At 63.5% G+C, this 12,308-nt stretch overlaps 2 protein-coding genes across 2 annotated transcripts; both read left to right on the top strand.

Annotated features, from left to right (window-relative positions):
• Nucleotides 1-356: 356 nt before the first annotated feature.
• Nucleotides 357-8,141, top strand: LMJF_25_1350 (conserved hypothetical protein; the record flags this gene model as incomplete). Its single annotated transcript, XM_001683838.1, has 1 exon — nt 357-8,141. One exon carries the CDS (start codon nt 357-359, stop codon nt 8,139-8,141), a length of 7,785 nt encoding a protein of 2,594 aa, XP_001683890.1.
• A 767-nt stretch (nt 8,142-8,908) lies between these two features.
• Nucleotides 8,909-11,977, top strand: LMJF_25_1340 (putative protein transport protein Sec24C; the record flags this gene model as incomplete). Its single annotated transcript, XM_001683837.1, has 1 exon — nt 8,909-11,977. One exon carries the CDS (start codon nt 8,909-8,911, stop codon nt 11,975-11,977), a length of 3,069 nt encoding a protein of 1,022 aa, XP_001683889.1.
• Between the last annotated feature and the right edge of the window lie 331 nt (nt 11,978-12,308).

Here is a 12,308-nt window from a genome sequence, read left to right as displayed (position 1 = left end):
GAGTGCCATCCGCTCCCCTGTCCTCGTCTCCCCCACGTCGCCGCCTTCGATGATCCTCTTCTCCTGGCCACTCCGCTCTGTTCTCCTCCTCGTTTTGAACACCACAAACTTCTGCACATGCATCCCATCTCTCCCGCCTCCACACACACACACACACACACACACACACAGCTGCAGATACACCGTCTCCGCAAGGGAGAGTTGCAAGCAGCAGCCCCCCACCCCCAACTCCACCCCCAACAGCACTTGGCGCGGCTCGCCATTCGTTGCAGCCACGAAGGGCATCCAGCAGTGCCTTCGCGCTCTTCGACCTTTCTTCCCTTTCCCATTGTATCTCTCCTGCTGCCGCTGCCACTATGAACATCGAGGAAGACCTCACCATCGTGTCCTCGTGGGCACAAAAGGCTTACCAGTGCTTTGCGAGGGAACTGGAGGAGTTGCAGGAGCTGCATCAGCGGCATGAGCAGCTCGAGGCGCAGTCGCAGCAGGAGCTGGAGGCGCGCTGCAAGGAGGAGGTGGACGCGCAGCTGCTCAAGGAGCACCCGGACGTTTTCCCGCACCTCGCCTCGGCTGTCTCACTGTCGCGGTCTGCCAATGCGAAGTTGTTGCCGATACCGCCGCCGTCTTCGCCGCCGTCTGCGCGGCCCAACACGAAGCGGCCCAGGTCGAAGCACGCACATCAGCAGAGGCAGTCTGAAGTGGCTCTCTTTAATGCCAAGCGTGAGGCGCTTCTTCAGCAAAACATTCAGGCTGCCATGGCAGCCCAGCAGCGACGACCAGCGCGCCAGCTCGCTGTGCAGTACGCCGATCATCTGAGCAGCACGCAGAGGCAAGTGGAGCTGTACTTGGAAAGAGAAGCGCACGAGCTGCGCCGCTTCACCAGCAAGCCGGCCGGCGCGTACGCTTTGCGTGAAGTGCTCGAAGTCCCCACGCTCGCCGCAGCTCCCGCTGTACCCGCTCCAGTAGCGGTGGCGCCACGCGGTGGGTCTGTACCCCACCCAGCCCCGTATTCCACGCCGAAGCGCCGCAAAGCGTCGTCCGCGCTCAGTGAAGGGACAACCACGACTACGCTACGCGACGCATCGGAGCGGAGCGGCGCCGTTCTGAGCAGCCTTGGCCTGACCCGGCAGAAGGCGAGAAGGGATGGCCGTTTGGGGCGCCCCGATAGCGCCACGGCGGCCCGCGCGCGCATCGCAGACAAAAGTGGCGCTGCCGTGTCGGCGAAAGCCCGTCGAAGCCGCCAAGAGGCGGAGGACGCATCGGCGCTCGCGGTACCGCCGCCGTTCTTGATCGACGCTCACCGGTTTGCCGTTGAATACAACGAGATGCTGAAGAAGGAGTACGGCTATCGCCCCGCCATGACGAACACGTTTGCCGCTGATGTGCACAGAGAAAGTTGCGATGCTGCAGACGTAGTGGCGGCGCTGAACGATCAGCTGCGCACACACGCGCCAGGGATGACGAGCAAGAGGCCAGCCGCTACCGCTAGCAGCAGTTTGCTGCCGCCTCTGCTTGAAACGGAAGCGCGCGGCGCCGGCGCCGGCACAGAGCCGCGGCTGCTACCTCCTCACACAAGCGATGCAGAGAGTAGTGGCAGCAGGGAGTCAAAGCATCGGCCAGCGCACTCCTCTCGGAAGCAGAAGCAGCCACAGACGCAGCCGGGCACGAGGAAACGGGTCACCACCGGTGGCAGCAGTAGCAACCCTCGACAGAAGGGACGGGCTCTGCCGGCGTTGTCTTCTGTGCGAGACGGCGCCTCCGCCTTGTCGACTGCAAGCCCTCTCGATGGCGTCCAGTGCACCATCGCTGGCGGCTGTCTCTCTCTCTCCTCCTGCGTAGGAGTGCCGAGCCGGCAGGTCGTCCAGTTTGTGAATAACAATGCCTACCGAACCCGGCTGCGTCTGAAGCCGGCTTCGCACCCGTGGCTCACGTACCGCTCCGTTTGCATTGCACCCTCCGCTGCTGCTGCGGCGACGGTGGCGCCAGAGTCGCCGCTGAACTGCGGCGGCTACGTAGAGGTGGAGGTTGTCTTCTGCCCCACATCCTTCGAGGCGTCCACGGCGACGGTGGATACGGTGCTGGAGATGGGCGTGACGCGAGAGTTGAACGATCGGACCGGAGAGGGCGCGCAATGGCGGTTCATCTCCGTGCCGTTGCAGGCGCGGGTGGTGCTGCCGCACTTTGACTGGTGGCGTAGCCCCACTGCGGCCGTCACGAGGTCCACAGAAGGCACGGAGATGTTGGTGCCCGGCCCGGCACCGGTGGTTCGGGCGGAGGAAGAGACCAGCAACGGCGCCAATGCGATGGATGCAAGAGAGTCTGCCGCTGCAGAGGCGCAACCGCTCATCACTCATGACGCACTTGCCTCTCGCGCAGTGCGCCTGGACGTGAGCGGTTCCTCCGCAGCAGTCGTGGCCTTTGGCGAGGTGCTTCTCCTCGCCGAAGTGAAGCAGACGCTTTACCTCGAGAACACAGGCTCCACGGCAGTGGTGCACGTCCTGAGCTCGTCACCGGAGTTTACCGTGTCGGTGCCGGCGGTGGTGTCCACGACGCTGCCTCCCAGCCACGCTATGCCACTCCACGTGTCGTTCTGTCCATTGTCGGAGGGCCCGTGTGAGGCGAGTTTGACTGTGGCAGTGCGGGCCAGCGATGCCGCAGACAGCCCCGTCCTTGCAGAGCATACACTGGCGCTCTTCGGCGTCGGTGTTGCGCCGCGTGTTAGGATTACCTCGCTTGGGCCGCAGCTGGTTCAGGAATGTGCTGTGCCGCAGTGGCAGCAGTGCAAGAGCGAGGTGCCACTCCACATCCTTCTGAGGGGCACGATACCAGGTGTGCCGACGGAGGTGCCGGTGACGGTGAGCAACGACTGCGCCGTCCCGCTGCCTTATTACTGGCGCGGCTGCGAGCCGCCGTTCACGGAGGAGAGCGGCAGTGATGCAGAGAAGGATCAGAGAGGTACCGACGAGAGAGACCAGGCGTGTGCCCCGAGGCTGCAGCTTACCACCACCACTTCCACCGAAGATACTGCCATGGATGTGGGCGCCAGCAGGACTTCTCACATCACACCATCCTTTGGAGTACTGCCGCCGATGAGCACGACCACGTTCATCCTCACCGTGATGCCGCGCACACTGCAGCCGCTGCAGACGCTCTACAACCTCTTCCTGGACAAGATGCCCGACCCCACCGCGCCGCGGAATGCGGCGAGGCTACCGTTTGTGGACGCGGAGGTGCTGGAGCTGTACCGCCGCAATCGGCCCATTCCTTGCGGCTTGCATGGTTCGGCGCAAGACAGTGGCAGTCCTCTCGCCGACGACGCCGTCCGTGCGGCGGCGCTTCCCAATGGACTTCAGATGACTTACCTGGACCCTATCGCCGTCTTCGCACAGTTTCAAACCGCGCAAGACGAGCACGATGGCCACGCCAGCGCTGACGCCGTCTTTGCCACCGGCTTCTTGACCTATCAGCAGCCGGTGCTGCCCACCCTCTCTATCGACCCGGCGGTGCTCGAGGAGCGCGTCGAGTGCCTCATCCAGTCCCGAACAAGGCGCACCGTGTCGCTGCACAACAGTTCCCCCATCGAGATGCACTTTGTGCTGGACCCAACCGCTGCCGAGTTCGCCGCTTCTCTCCAGGAGCATGAGCACCTAGCTCAGCACACGAGCACCAACTTCACGTATGAGCGCTGGCGCGCCTCCTTCGCAGCCAGTGATGGCATCTCTGTGCAGTGCCAGCCTCGCAAGGGCCTAATTCCACCGCACAGCACGGTAACCATCACTGTTCACTTCACGCTGGAGGCGATCGGGCCGCACTACGCCGTTGTGCCGTGCTGGGTACCAGAGGTGGAGCTGTTGTGCGCGCGTTTGGCCGCAGTGAGCACCGCTTGCACGGGCAGGCTCTCAAAGTGTATGTCACTCTCCTTGCTGGGAAACCCACGAGGGGCCGCCAGCGCCGGTGCGGCGAGCCAACGCACACTCTTAACCTCGCTACCACAAGAGAGGACGACGCTGAGGGTCGGCAAGCGTCCACTCACGGCCAACAGCGCCAGCGGAGGCGCGGGGAAGCTGTCGAAGCCCGCGTCAACACCCGGCACCGGAGGAGGGCCGCTGCCCGTGACGGTGACAGCCGTGGAGGACGTGCACCAGCAGCAACACGCTGAGGACTGGGGCTACTACGCTCTGCATGTCATGGCCACCGGCGTTGGTCCGACTGTCATGACCAGCGCTGAGCTGCTGGACTTTGGGCTGATCGAGCTCGGTCAGGAAGCGGCGGCCTCCTTCACCGTGTCGAACCCGAACTCCATCCCTGTCGTATTCGACCTCTGCGACCCGCTCATGCGCCACCCGCCGCGCTTTGTGTTCATTCCCGAATCGTGCCGCCTCGGCGCCGGCAACACGGTCGAGGTCACAGTGTACCGCAAGGTCGTCTCCACCGAGGACGCGCAGACGTTTTTCGAGCTCACCGTGCGTGACGGCGGCGCGTCGGTCGCGATCGAGACGCGGGCAACGATTCAGCAGCCGCTGCTCGTCATTGAAGATCCCGTCGTGCAGTTCGGCGTCGTGCCCGAGGGCGTGTGGCAGTCCGGTGCCTTCCACGTGTCGAACCGGTCTGCGCTCGACACCGTCTTCACTGTCATACCGGCAACCCTGGCGCCATCGTACATGGAGCTCGACTACAAGGCCGAGCACGTCCTACGCGCCGGGGAGCAGCTGACGGTGCCGGTGCGCTGCCGCTTCGAAGTCTGTCCTCTTGCACTTGTGAACCGAGGCGACCAGCGTGACACATCAGCGTCGCTCGTGAGTTCGCAGGGGCATACCGCTACTGAGGCGAGGACCAAGGACTGCTACTCGACCCTGCTCGGCGTTGTGTCGAAGCGCAGCCGGCAGGCGCTGTTCGTGGAGGTGCGGTGTGACACCGTCCAGCCGCTGGCTGTCTCCGTAGACGTAGCACCGGAAGCGTCGCCGAACGACCGTGAAGTAGCTTCTTCGCCGGTGCGCATGTCCACAGAGGCATACGTGCGAGCACTCCTCTGGAACGCGCTCGAGGCTGCCTTGTGCGCGCGTGCCACTGCCGCACTGGATGGCTCAGTGATGCGCGATGCGCAGGCGACCACTCTCGTGGCACGCCCTTACTGTGCAGGGCTGAGTTTGGTCGACTACATACCCGATGACGTCCCTATCTCCCGCCGCTCCCTGACGGTGATTCTGGAGAACTACACTGGCTGCGAGGCGAACTACGACGTGCGTGCGAAACACTTTGAGCCACTGCCGATGGAGGTGCCGGGTGCGCAGGGCATTCTGGACAAGCGGCGCAAGAGGGCGGAGAAGGGGGCCAGTCGCAGTGTCAGCAGCAGCACGCAAGCGAGCCGCGCCGGTGCGTCAGGCAGCAGCCGCAAGGCCACCCAAATGCAATTACAGAAGCAGCAGGAGCAGCCACTATCGCCATTCTCAGCACTGGCATCAAGGAAAGTAGCAGGGAGCAACAGCAACGGCAGCAAGGGTGGCGCCACGCTCCCGGCCTTCTGGATCACGAGCGTACAGAGTGGCGTAGCGGTGCAGCAGCAGCAGCAGCAGCGGCAGATTGTGGAGACCGCGCAGAAGGTTCTCGGTGACGGTCGCGGCTGCGCGACCTTGCTCGGTTCCTTGACAGGCAGTCTGGGCCCGTACAGCCAGGTGCGGCTGCCTGTCCGCCTGCTGTGCAGCTTGCCCGGTCGCTACGCGGAGCAGCTGTGCGTGCGCGCTGACGCGACTCTGCCATGGCTTCAGATCCCTGTCGATTACGGGGTGTACGGCAAGCCCATTCTGCTCGATACAACAACGTCGGGGCTCGTAAAGGAAGGTGGGCGAGACGGCAAGGAGGTGCTGCTGATGCCGCCCGTGATTGCTCCGCTTGGAACGTCACGGCGGTCAATTCGGCTCATCAACCGCGTGTCACGCGACATGGACGTGACGGTGGAGGTGTTCCCGTGCCCGCTTGGCCTGGCTGTGCACGCCGTCGACCCAAACGCGCCGGCGGATCAGGTGGAGCTCAAGTTGTGCTCCATGAACGCGGAGGATCGAGAGAAGGAGTGGCACCGTGTCGGGAGGGTGACAGCGATGCCGTTTCAGCTGCGCATCCCCGCCCACTCGCGGCGCGATGTGCTGCTGGAGTTCACGCCTGCGGCGAAGCTCACAGAAGGGTCGGACGCGGGCGACTACGACGAGGACCGCGGCGGCTCATCGGGCCACGCTGCTTCGAATAGCGGTAAGGGCCACGGCAGCGCAGGCACAAAGAGTCCTCTCACAGCCCGTGCCGCGGACGATAGCGAAGACGAGGAGGACGGTGAGGAGGCAATGCTGCCGCCGTCGGAGCACTGGTGGGAGGGCAGTGTCTGCGTCCGCGCTGTGCTGGCGCACAGCGAGCTGAACGACATCTTCCTCATCGACGACTTCTACGCTCGCTACGCGGACCGCTACCCGTCCCAGCGCGTGGCCCGCTCCATCAGCGGAGCAACCTCAGCCGCCGATCCGGCGGCTGCGGCGGGCAGCTCAGCCGGACCTAGCCTGTCGGTGGCGCAGCTGACTGTAATGCGGCCGCTACGTACCCGCCCTGGCGGCCGAGTGGTGCGCAGCGGTCGTGTGGTATGGCCCTTGGAGACAGCACCGCAACCCTCTAGCCGCGCCGCGGTGACTGGTGACGCACTTGTGGCCAAAGTTGCTGCCACCACCACTGCTGCTGCTGCAGCTGCCCAGCCGGCGGATAGCGGCGCTGACAGCGACAGCGACAACTCCGAAGACGATGCAAGCAGCGGTAGGCTGACTGTCTCCTCGCAGCGACGAGGCTCCGTTCTATCACTGGAGGTGCTGCAGCGGGAGGCAGAGGAGCGGCAGGCGCTTCTGGCCTTCATGGAAAGCCGCCGTTGCGCGCTGCAGGAAGAGAGCCGCCGGTACTTTACGTCGATCGAGTTGCGGTTGCGTGCGCGGTGCGGCCGGCCACACCTAACCGTCGAGCCCTCACAGCGGCGTGTCCGTTTTCCAGCGGTGCAGCACATGGAAGGGCGAGCAGCAGCAGCAGCAGCCCCGGCCGCGTCGCTCTGCATGAAAACAATAAGGTTAACGAACCGCAACAGCTCATCGCTGCGCTTTTCCTTGTCGCTGCCCGCAGCCCCAACCAGCGGTGCCGCAAACGTGTTTTCCATCGTGCGGTGTGCCCTGTGGCGCTCCGGCCATGATGTATCGACGGAACTGTTCGCCTCTGCTTTGGCGACAGCTGTGGCTGGTGCGGAGGAGCACGAGTACACGCTACATAGCATGGATGCGCTTGACGTGCAGGTTCAAGCACACACAGGAAGCTCTGCGTGGCGACAGGCGTGCGAAGCTGTGTGCAGTGCGCTACCACGACCCTCCCTCTCGGACAAGGCACCTGCGGTGGAGGGGCTGCTGAGGGTGCAGTTCCTTCCCACTTCCGAATCCGCTGAAACCGCGTGCGCCTCCCCCGACGACCGCGTCCAGGCACCTTGCCAGCTTCTTTCTCTCTGCGTGCCTCTCACACGGCCGTCGCTGGAGTGCAGTCCTGGCGTTGTGTGGTTCCGCCCAGGCCAGCAGCGCCACGACGGCCGCCAACAGGTGGCGTATATGCAGAAGTTTACGCTGCTCAACCGGAGTGCCGTCCCGGTGGCCTACCAAATCTGCCCCGTCACTGACACCGACGAGGAGACGCTGCGGACGTTCCGCCTTCAGCAGCGGCAGGGCACGAGCTACGGTGAGGCGGCTGTCTTCTCGCCTGCTGTCTCACAGTGTCTTTTGGTGGCCAATACGACCACGACGCAGTTCGGCGTCTCGGCTACCCAGCGGCAGTGCGACTCGATTACGCGTAAGGTGAAGGCTGCTGTGGAGATGCCTGCAGTGGCGCCGCCCGCGGAGGGTCGCCCAGACCTCGTGTACGTGGATGAACCGGCGCGGTTCTCGCTTAGTCCGCTAGAAGGCGTCGTCCCTGCCGCGTCGTTGGGCGGTGAGTCTGGCCGTCTTGAGGTGAGTGTCACCTTTGCCGAATTCTCCGATGTGCGGTACGAGTCACTGTTCAAGGTGATTGTCCTCGGCGCTGGCGCTCAGCCACCGACCTACGTGGTGCTGCGTGGCGACAGCCGTGATGCAGAGGTGTAGCGTTGTCTCCACGGCGCTCGTTCGTTCGTCTTATCCTTTGCCTCCCCTTACTGGGCCGATGTACGAAACTTCTATGTGTAGCTTCCTCTTTCATTTTTACTGCGACTGTGTGGGCACCTGTCCAAACCCCTCCTCTTACAGACACACACACACACACACACACACACACACACACTTGGTTGCGTGTTGTCGCTGGTGCGTCTCCCTCGGGAAAGCGTGCGGAGCTGACCCAACGACCTAAAACGATAACGGGCCGATGTTGCGCTCAGGCATGCAGACACGTACTGCGCTTGTGCCAATGTATGGGAGTGTGTGGCTCTCTGTCTCTCTCGATGTGCGAGGGGGAGCCGCTGGAGCACATTGCAAAAGCTGCTACTGTTCAGTCTGCAGCAGTCTGATGGGGGAAGGTGGGCGCCGCCTCTCTCTATGCACACACACACACACACACGCGACTCCCCTCGCCCTCTTTCTGACTCTCAACACCGTCTCTACGTCTCACAGACTCCACCCGCACACGCCCCCTCCCCCCTCCCCCGCCCGCAGCACCACCCTTCTGTTCTGTTTCGCGTTGCTCACTCACTCACGCCTCTCCAGCATATCGCGCACGCACTCGCTCTACGAATCCCGTCATTGATACGTAAACGCACCGGAAAGGCACACAAACACCCATTTTCGCTCGGTCGTCTACCCGGCTCACTTCCCTTCCTCTTCGCACTCACGTCGTTGCGCTGCAGACGTCTGCGCGTTTTGCGCGTGCTCACTGCGCCATGTACAACCTACAAGGCCACTCGTCGAACCCGTACGGGGACGGGTATGGCAGCTACGGGGCTTACGGGTCCGCTGCGGCCTCCGGAGGCGCGCCGGCTGCGAGGTCGTATTATGACCCCAATCAAGGCCACGGTGCGCAGACGAACTACTACGGCGGTGCCACTCAGCAGGCCGCAGCGCCGCCACCGCAGGCCGCTCCCGCTGCACCATCGTCTTACAGCTATGGCAGTTACGGATACACGGCTGGCGCTGCCCCGAGCGCCGCTGCGGCACCGGCTTCTGCATACCCATACGGCGGCAGCTACGGCAGCGCCGCGATGGGCGCGCAAGCCTCATCTGCAAACGCGCCATCTACCAGCTCATCGGCGTCACCATCTTCCGCTCCTGCGCCGTCCGTCGCTGGATACAACTCTTACGGCTATCAGGCCGCTTCTGCCGCCCCCGCGCCATCCCGGCAGCCGGCACCGTCAGCGCCAGCCTCAGCCTATCCGCCACCACGCAGCACCTCATCCGCAGCTGCGGCGGCCAGTGACCCGTACCCAGCCCCTTCCTCCTCAAGGCGTGAACCGGTGGCGCAGCAGCTACCGCCGGAGCCGACTCAGCCGTACAGCGACACCCTGCTGGGCAGCGGTGCTCGCGGCAATAACCGGCCGTTGCGCGCCTTGGCTCGACAGCCGCCAACGCGCATTGTGAACGTGCGCTCCGTGCCAAACCCGGAGCGCAGCATCCCCCGCAACAGCGGTGCACCGATCGAGTACCTGACATGCACGAACGAGCCGCCCTACGCTACTGTCGACTTTCTCGGCCTCGACAACGGCAATGCCAACTCGAAGTTCTTTCGCCCCTCCATGCTGTGTGCGCCAGGCGAGGAGCGACTTGTGAAGGACAGTCACATCCCCTTCGGTGCCATTCTCTCACCGCTGTGTCAGCCGCTCCACAACAAGGAGGTGGTGCCGCTGGTGAAGCAGCCAAAGCCGCCTGTGCGTTGCCACCGCTGCCGCGGCTACAAGAGCTGTCACGCCCGACTTCTCGAGATGGGCCGCAAGTGGGAGTGTCCGCTGTGCGAGGTGACCAACGATGTCGTTGGCGACGACTTGGATGCCGTTGATGGAATGGGGTGTCGGGTGAACGTGGCGGATCACCCGGAAATGGGCTTTGGCAGTGTGGAGTTCGACGTCGACGACTTCCCAGAGTACGCGCTGCGCACGGAGGACAATGTTGTGCTGCCCAGTCGGCCGCTGCATCACCTGTTTCTCATCGACATCTCGCGCGACGCGGGACAGCGGTTTCTTTCCGACTACACGGAGGCGATTCGGGCTGCCCTGCAGCGCATGGCGGAGCTGACGCCTGAGTGCAAGGTGTCATTCATCACATTCGCCTCGCAGCTGCACTTCTACGACTTCCGCCACCCCGACATGCCGCAGATGTGCGTTCCGGACGTCGAGAACCCGTTTGTGCCGCTGCCCTTTACGAGCCTGTGCTGGATGGAGGTGGGGGCGGAGCTGGAGCGCCTGGAGGCATTCCTGAGTCGACTGCCACATATGGCTGCCAACGTGAACGAGTCGGACTGTGTGCTCGGCGCTGCGGTGAAGGCGGCGACGCTGGTGTTGGCGGGTCAGCATGGCGGGCGTGTGATCATGTGCGCGAGCCGGCACCCGCAGCGCGGCATAGGGCAAATCGTGCTGCGCGAGCAGCACAAGCTCTACGGCACCGATCGCGAGAAGGAGCTGCTGCGACCCATCGAAGGCTTCTGGACGGCCACGGCAACCGCGGCAGCGAGGCAGCAGATTTCGTTTGACCTGTTCCTGTTCGCCACGGGGTACTGTGAGCTGGTGACGTTGTCGAACGTGTGCCACGTGACGAACGGTCGCGTCTTTCTCTTCAGCAACTACGATCCAATGGTCGATAACACCAAGGTGAGCGCCTCCATGCAGCAGCTGCTGACGGAGGAGGCCGGGTACGCTGGCATCCTCCGCGTCCGGTGCAGCGCCGGCCTCCATGTGCAGCGCTACCGGGGCCACTACCTCTCCCAGACGGTGCAGGACATGGACCTGGCCAGCATCACGGGCGGCTCCACGTTTTTTGTGGAGTTCGCTCACGAGGACCATCTGCCGAAGGATAACTACGCCCATTTCCAGACCGCGCTGCTGTACACCACTCGCTCTGGCCACCGCCGGGTGCGGGTGCAGTCGTGTCGGCTGCGCGTCGCCTCCTCCTTGACCGTTCTCTTCCGCAACATGGACATGGAGGCGATCCTGTTCGGCTTCATCCAGGATATCATGGTGGAGGCGGTGAACAAAGGGCCGCAGCAGGCGCGCCAGGGAATGACGGACCGCCTCATCAAGGCCTTTTCCTGCTACCGCCAGTACTGCGCTTCGGACAAGTCGGGTGGCGAGTACGAGGACGTCAAGACCGCCGCCCGCGATAAAAAGAATACGCTTCTAATGCCGCCACGGCTGAAGCTGCTCCCGGTCTATCTGCTCTGCCTGATGAAGTCCAACGCGCTGACGGAGGGCACCATTGTGCACATCGACCACCGAGTGGCCAGCATATTCGACCTCGTGGCGATGCCGGCGTACAAGCTACTCAGCTACCTATACCCGTCCCTTTACTGCCTGGACGACTTAGAGAGCGATCCGACGATCGGCACGCTGGACGTGACGACGGGAAACTGCATTCTGCCGCATCATCGTCAGCTGCTCTTCGACAGCATCGCGCGAGATGGCACCTACGTGCTGTGTGACGAGCAAGCGCGGCTTGTGTACATGTGGATTGGCGAAAATGTGCCGCCGAAGATCGCGAATACGTTGTTCGGCACCCCTGATGCAGCATCCGTGTGTGTAGCCGGAGGGCCAGGCGAGGAGTGCTTCAGCGAGCGCCTGCGCAACGTCCTGTACGCTCTCATGCTGCGCGAGGATGGCATGCGGCGTCTCATCGTGATTCACCACGGCGAGCGCTCTGAGGACGCCTTCTTCAAGGAGCTCAAGGAGGAGATGGGCACGAGCAAGATGGGCTACGATGAGTACCTGACGCATCTGCACCGTACCATACAGACACACGTGTCATGAGACTGGTGCACCTAGACCGGGTGAACGGCGCGGGCGTTCCTTCGACGAACGTGGATGGCGGTGATGGTGGTGATGGTAACCGTGTTTTTCGTTTTGGAGGGGTGGGTGGGTGGATGGGCTGCCGGTAAGTGAGAGAGAGAGGGACACATCGCAGGAGGCGGGTGATGGCGGTGGGGCCCAGCCTACGCTGCCAGCTCGCTAATGGTGCCACTGGGTGTGCACGTTGCATATACGGCTCTTTTCCTCTCTCTATACGTTTTTCTTTTGGGCTTCACTTGATGCTGTGCGTGCGCGCGCTTGTGTGTCAAACCACTCTTCCTCGCCTCCTCTC

Source organism: Leishmania major, chromosome 25 (assembly GCF_000002725.2).
Source record: "Leishmania major strain Friedlin complete genome, chromosome 25".
Taxonomy (NCBI): domain Eukaryota; phylum Euglenozoa; class Kinetoplastea; order Trypanosomatida; family Trypanosomatidae; genus Leishmania; species Leishmania major.
This window is presented reverse-complemented; position numbering and strand designations above follow the sequence as displayed.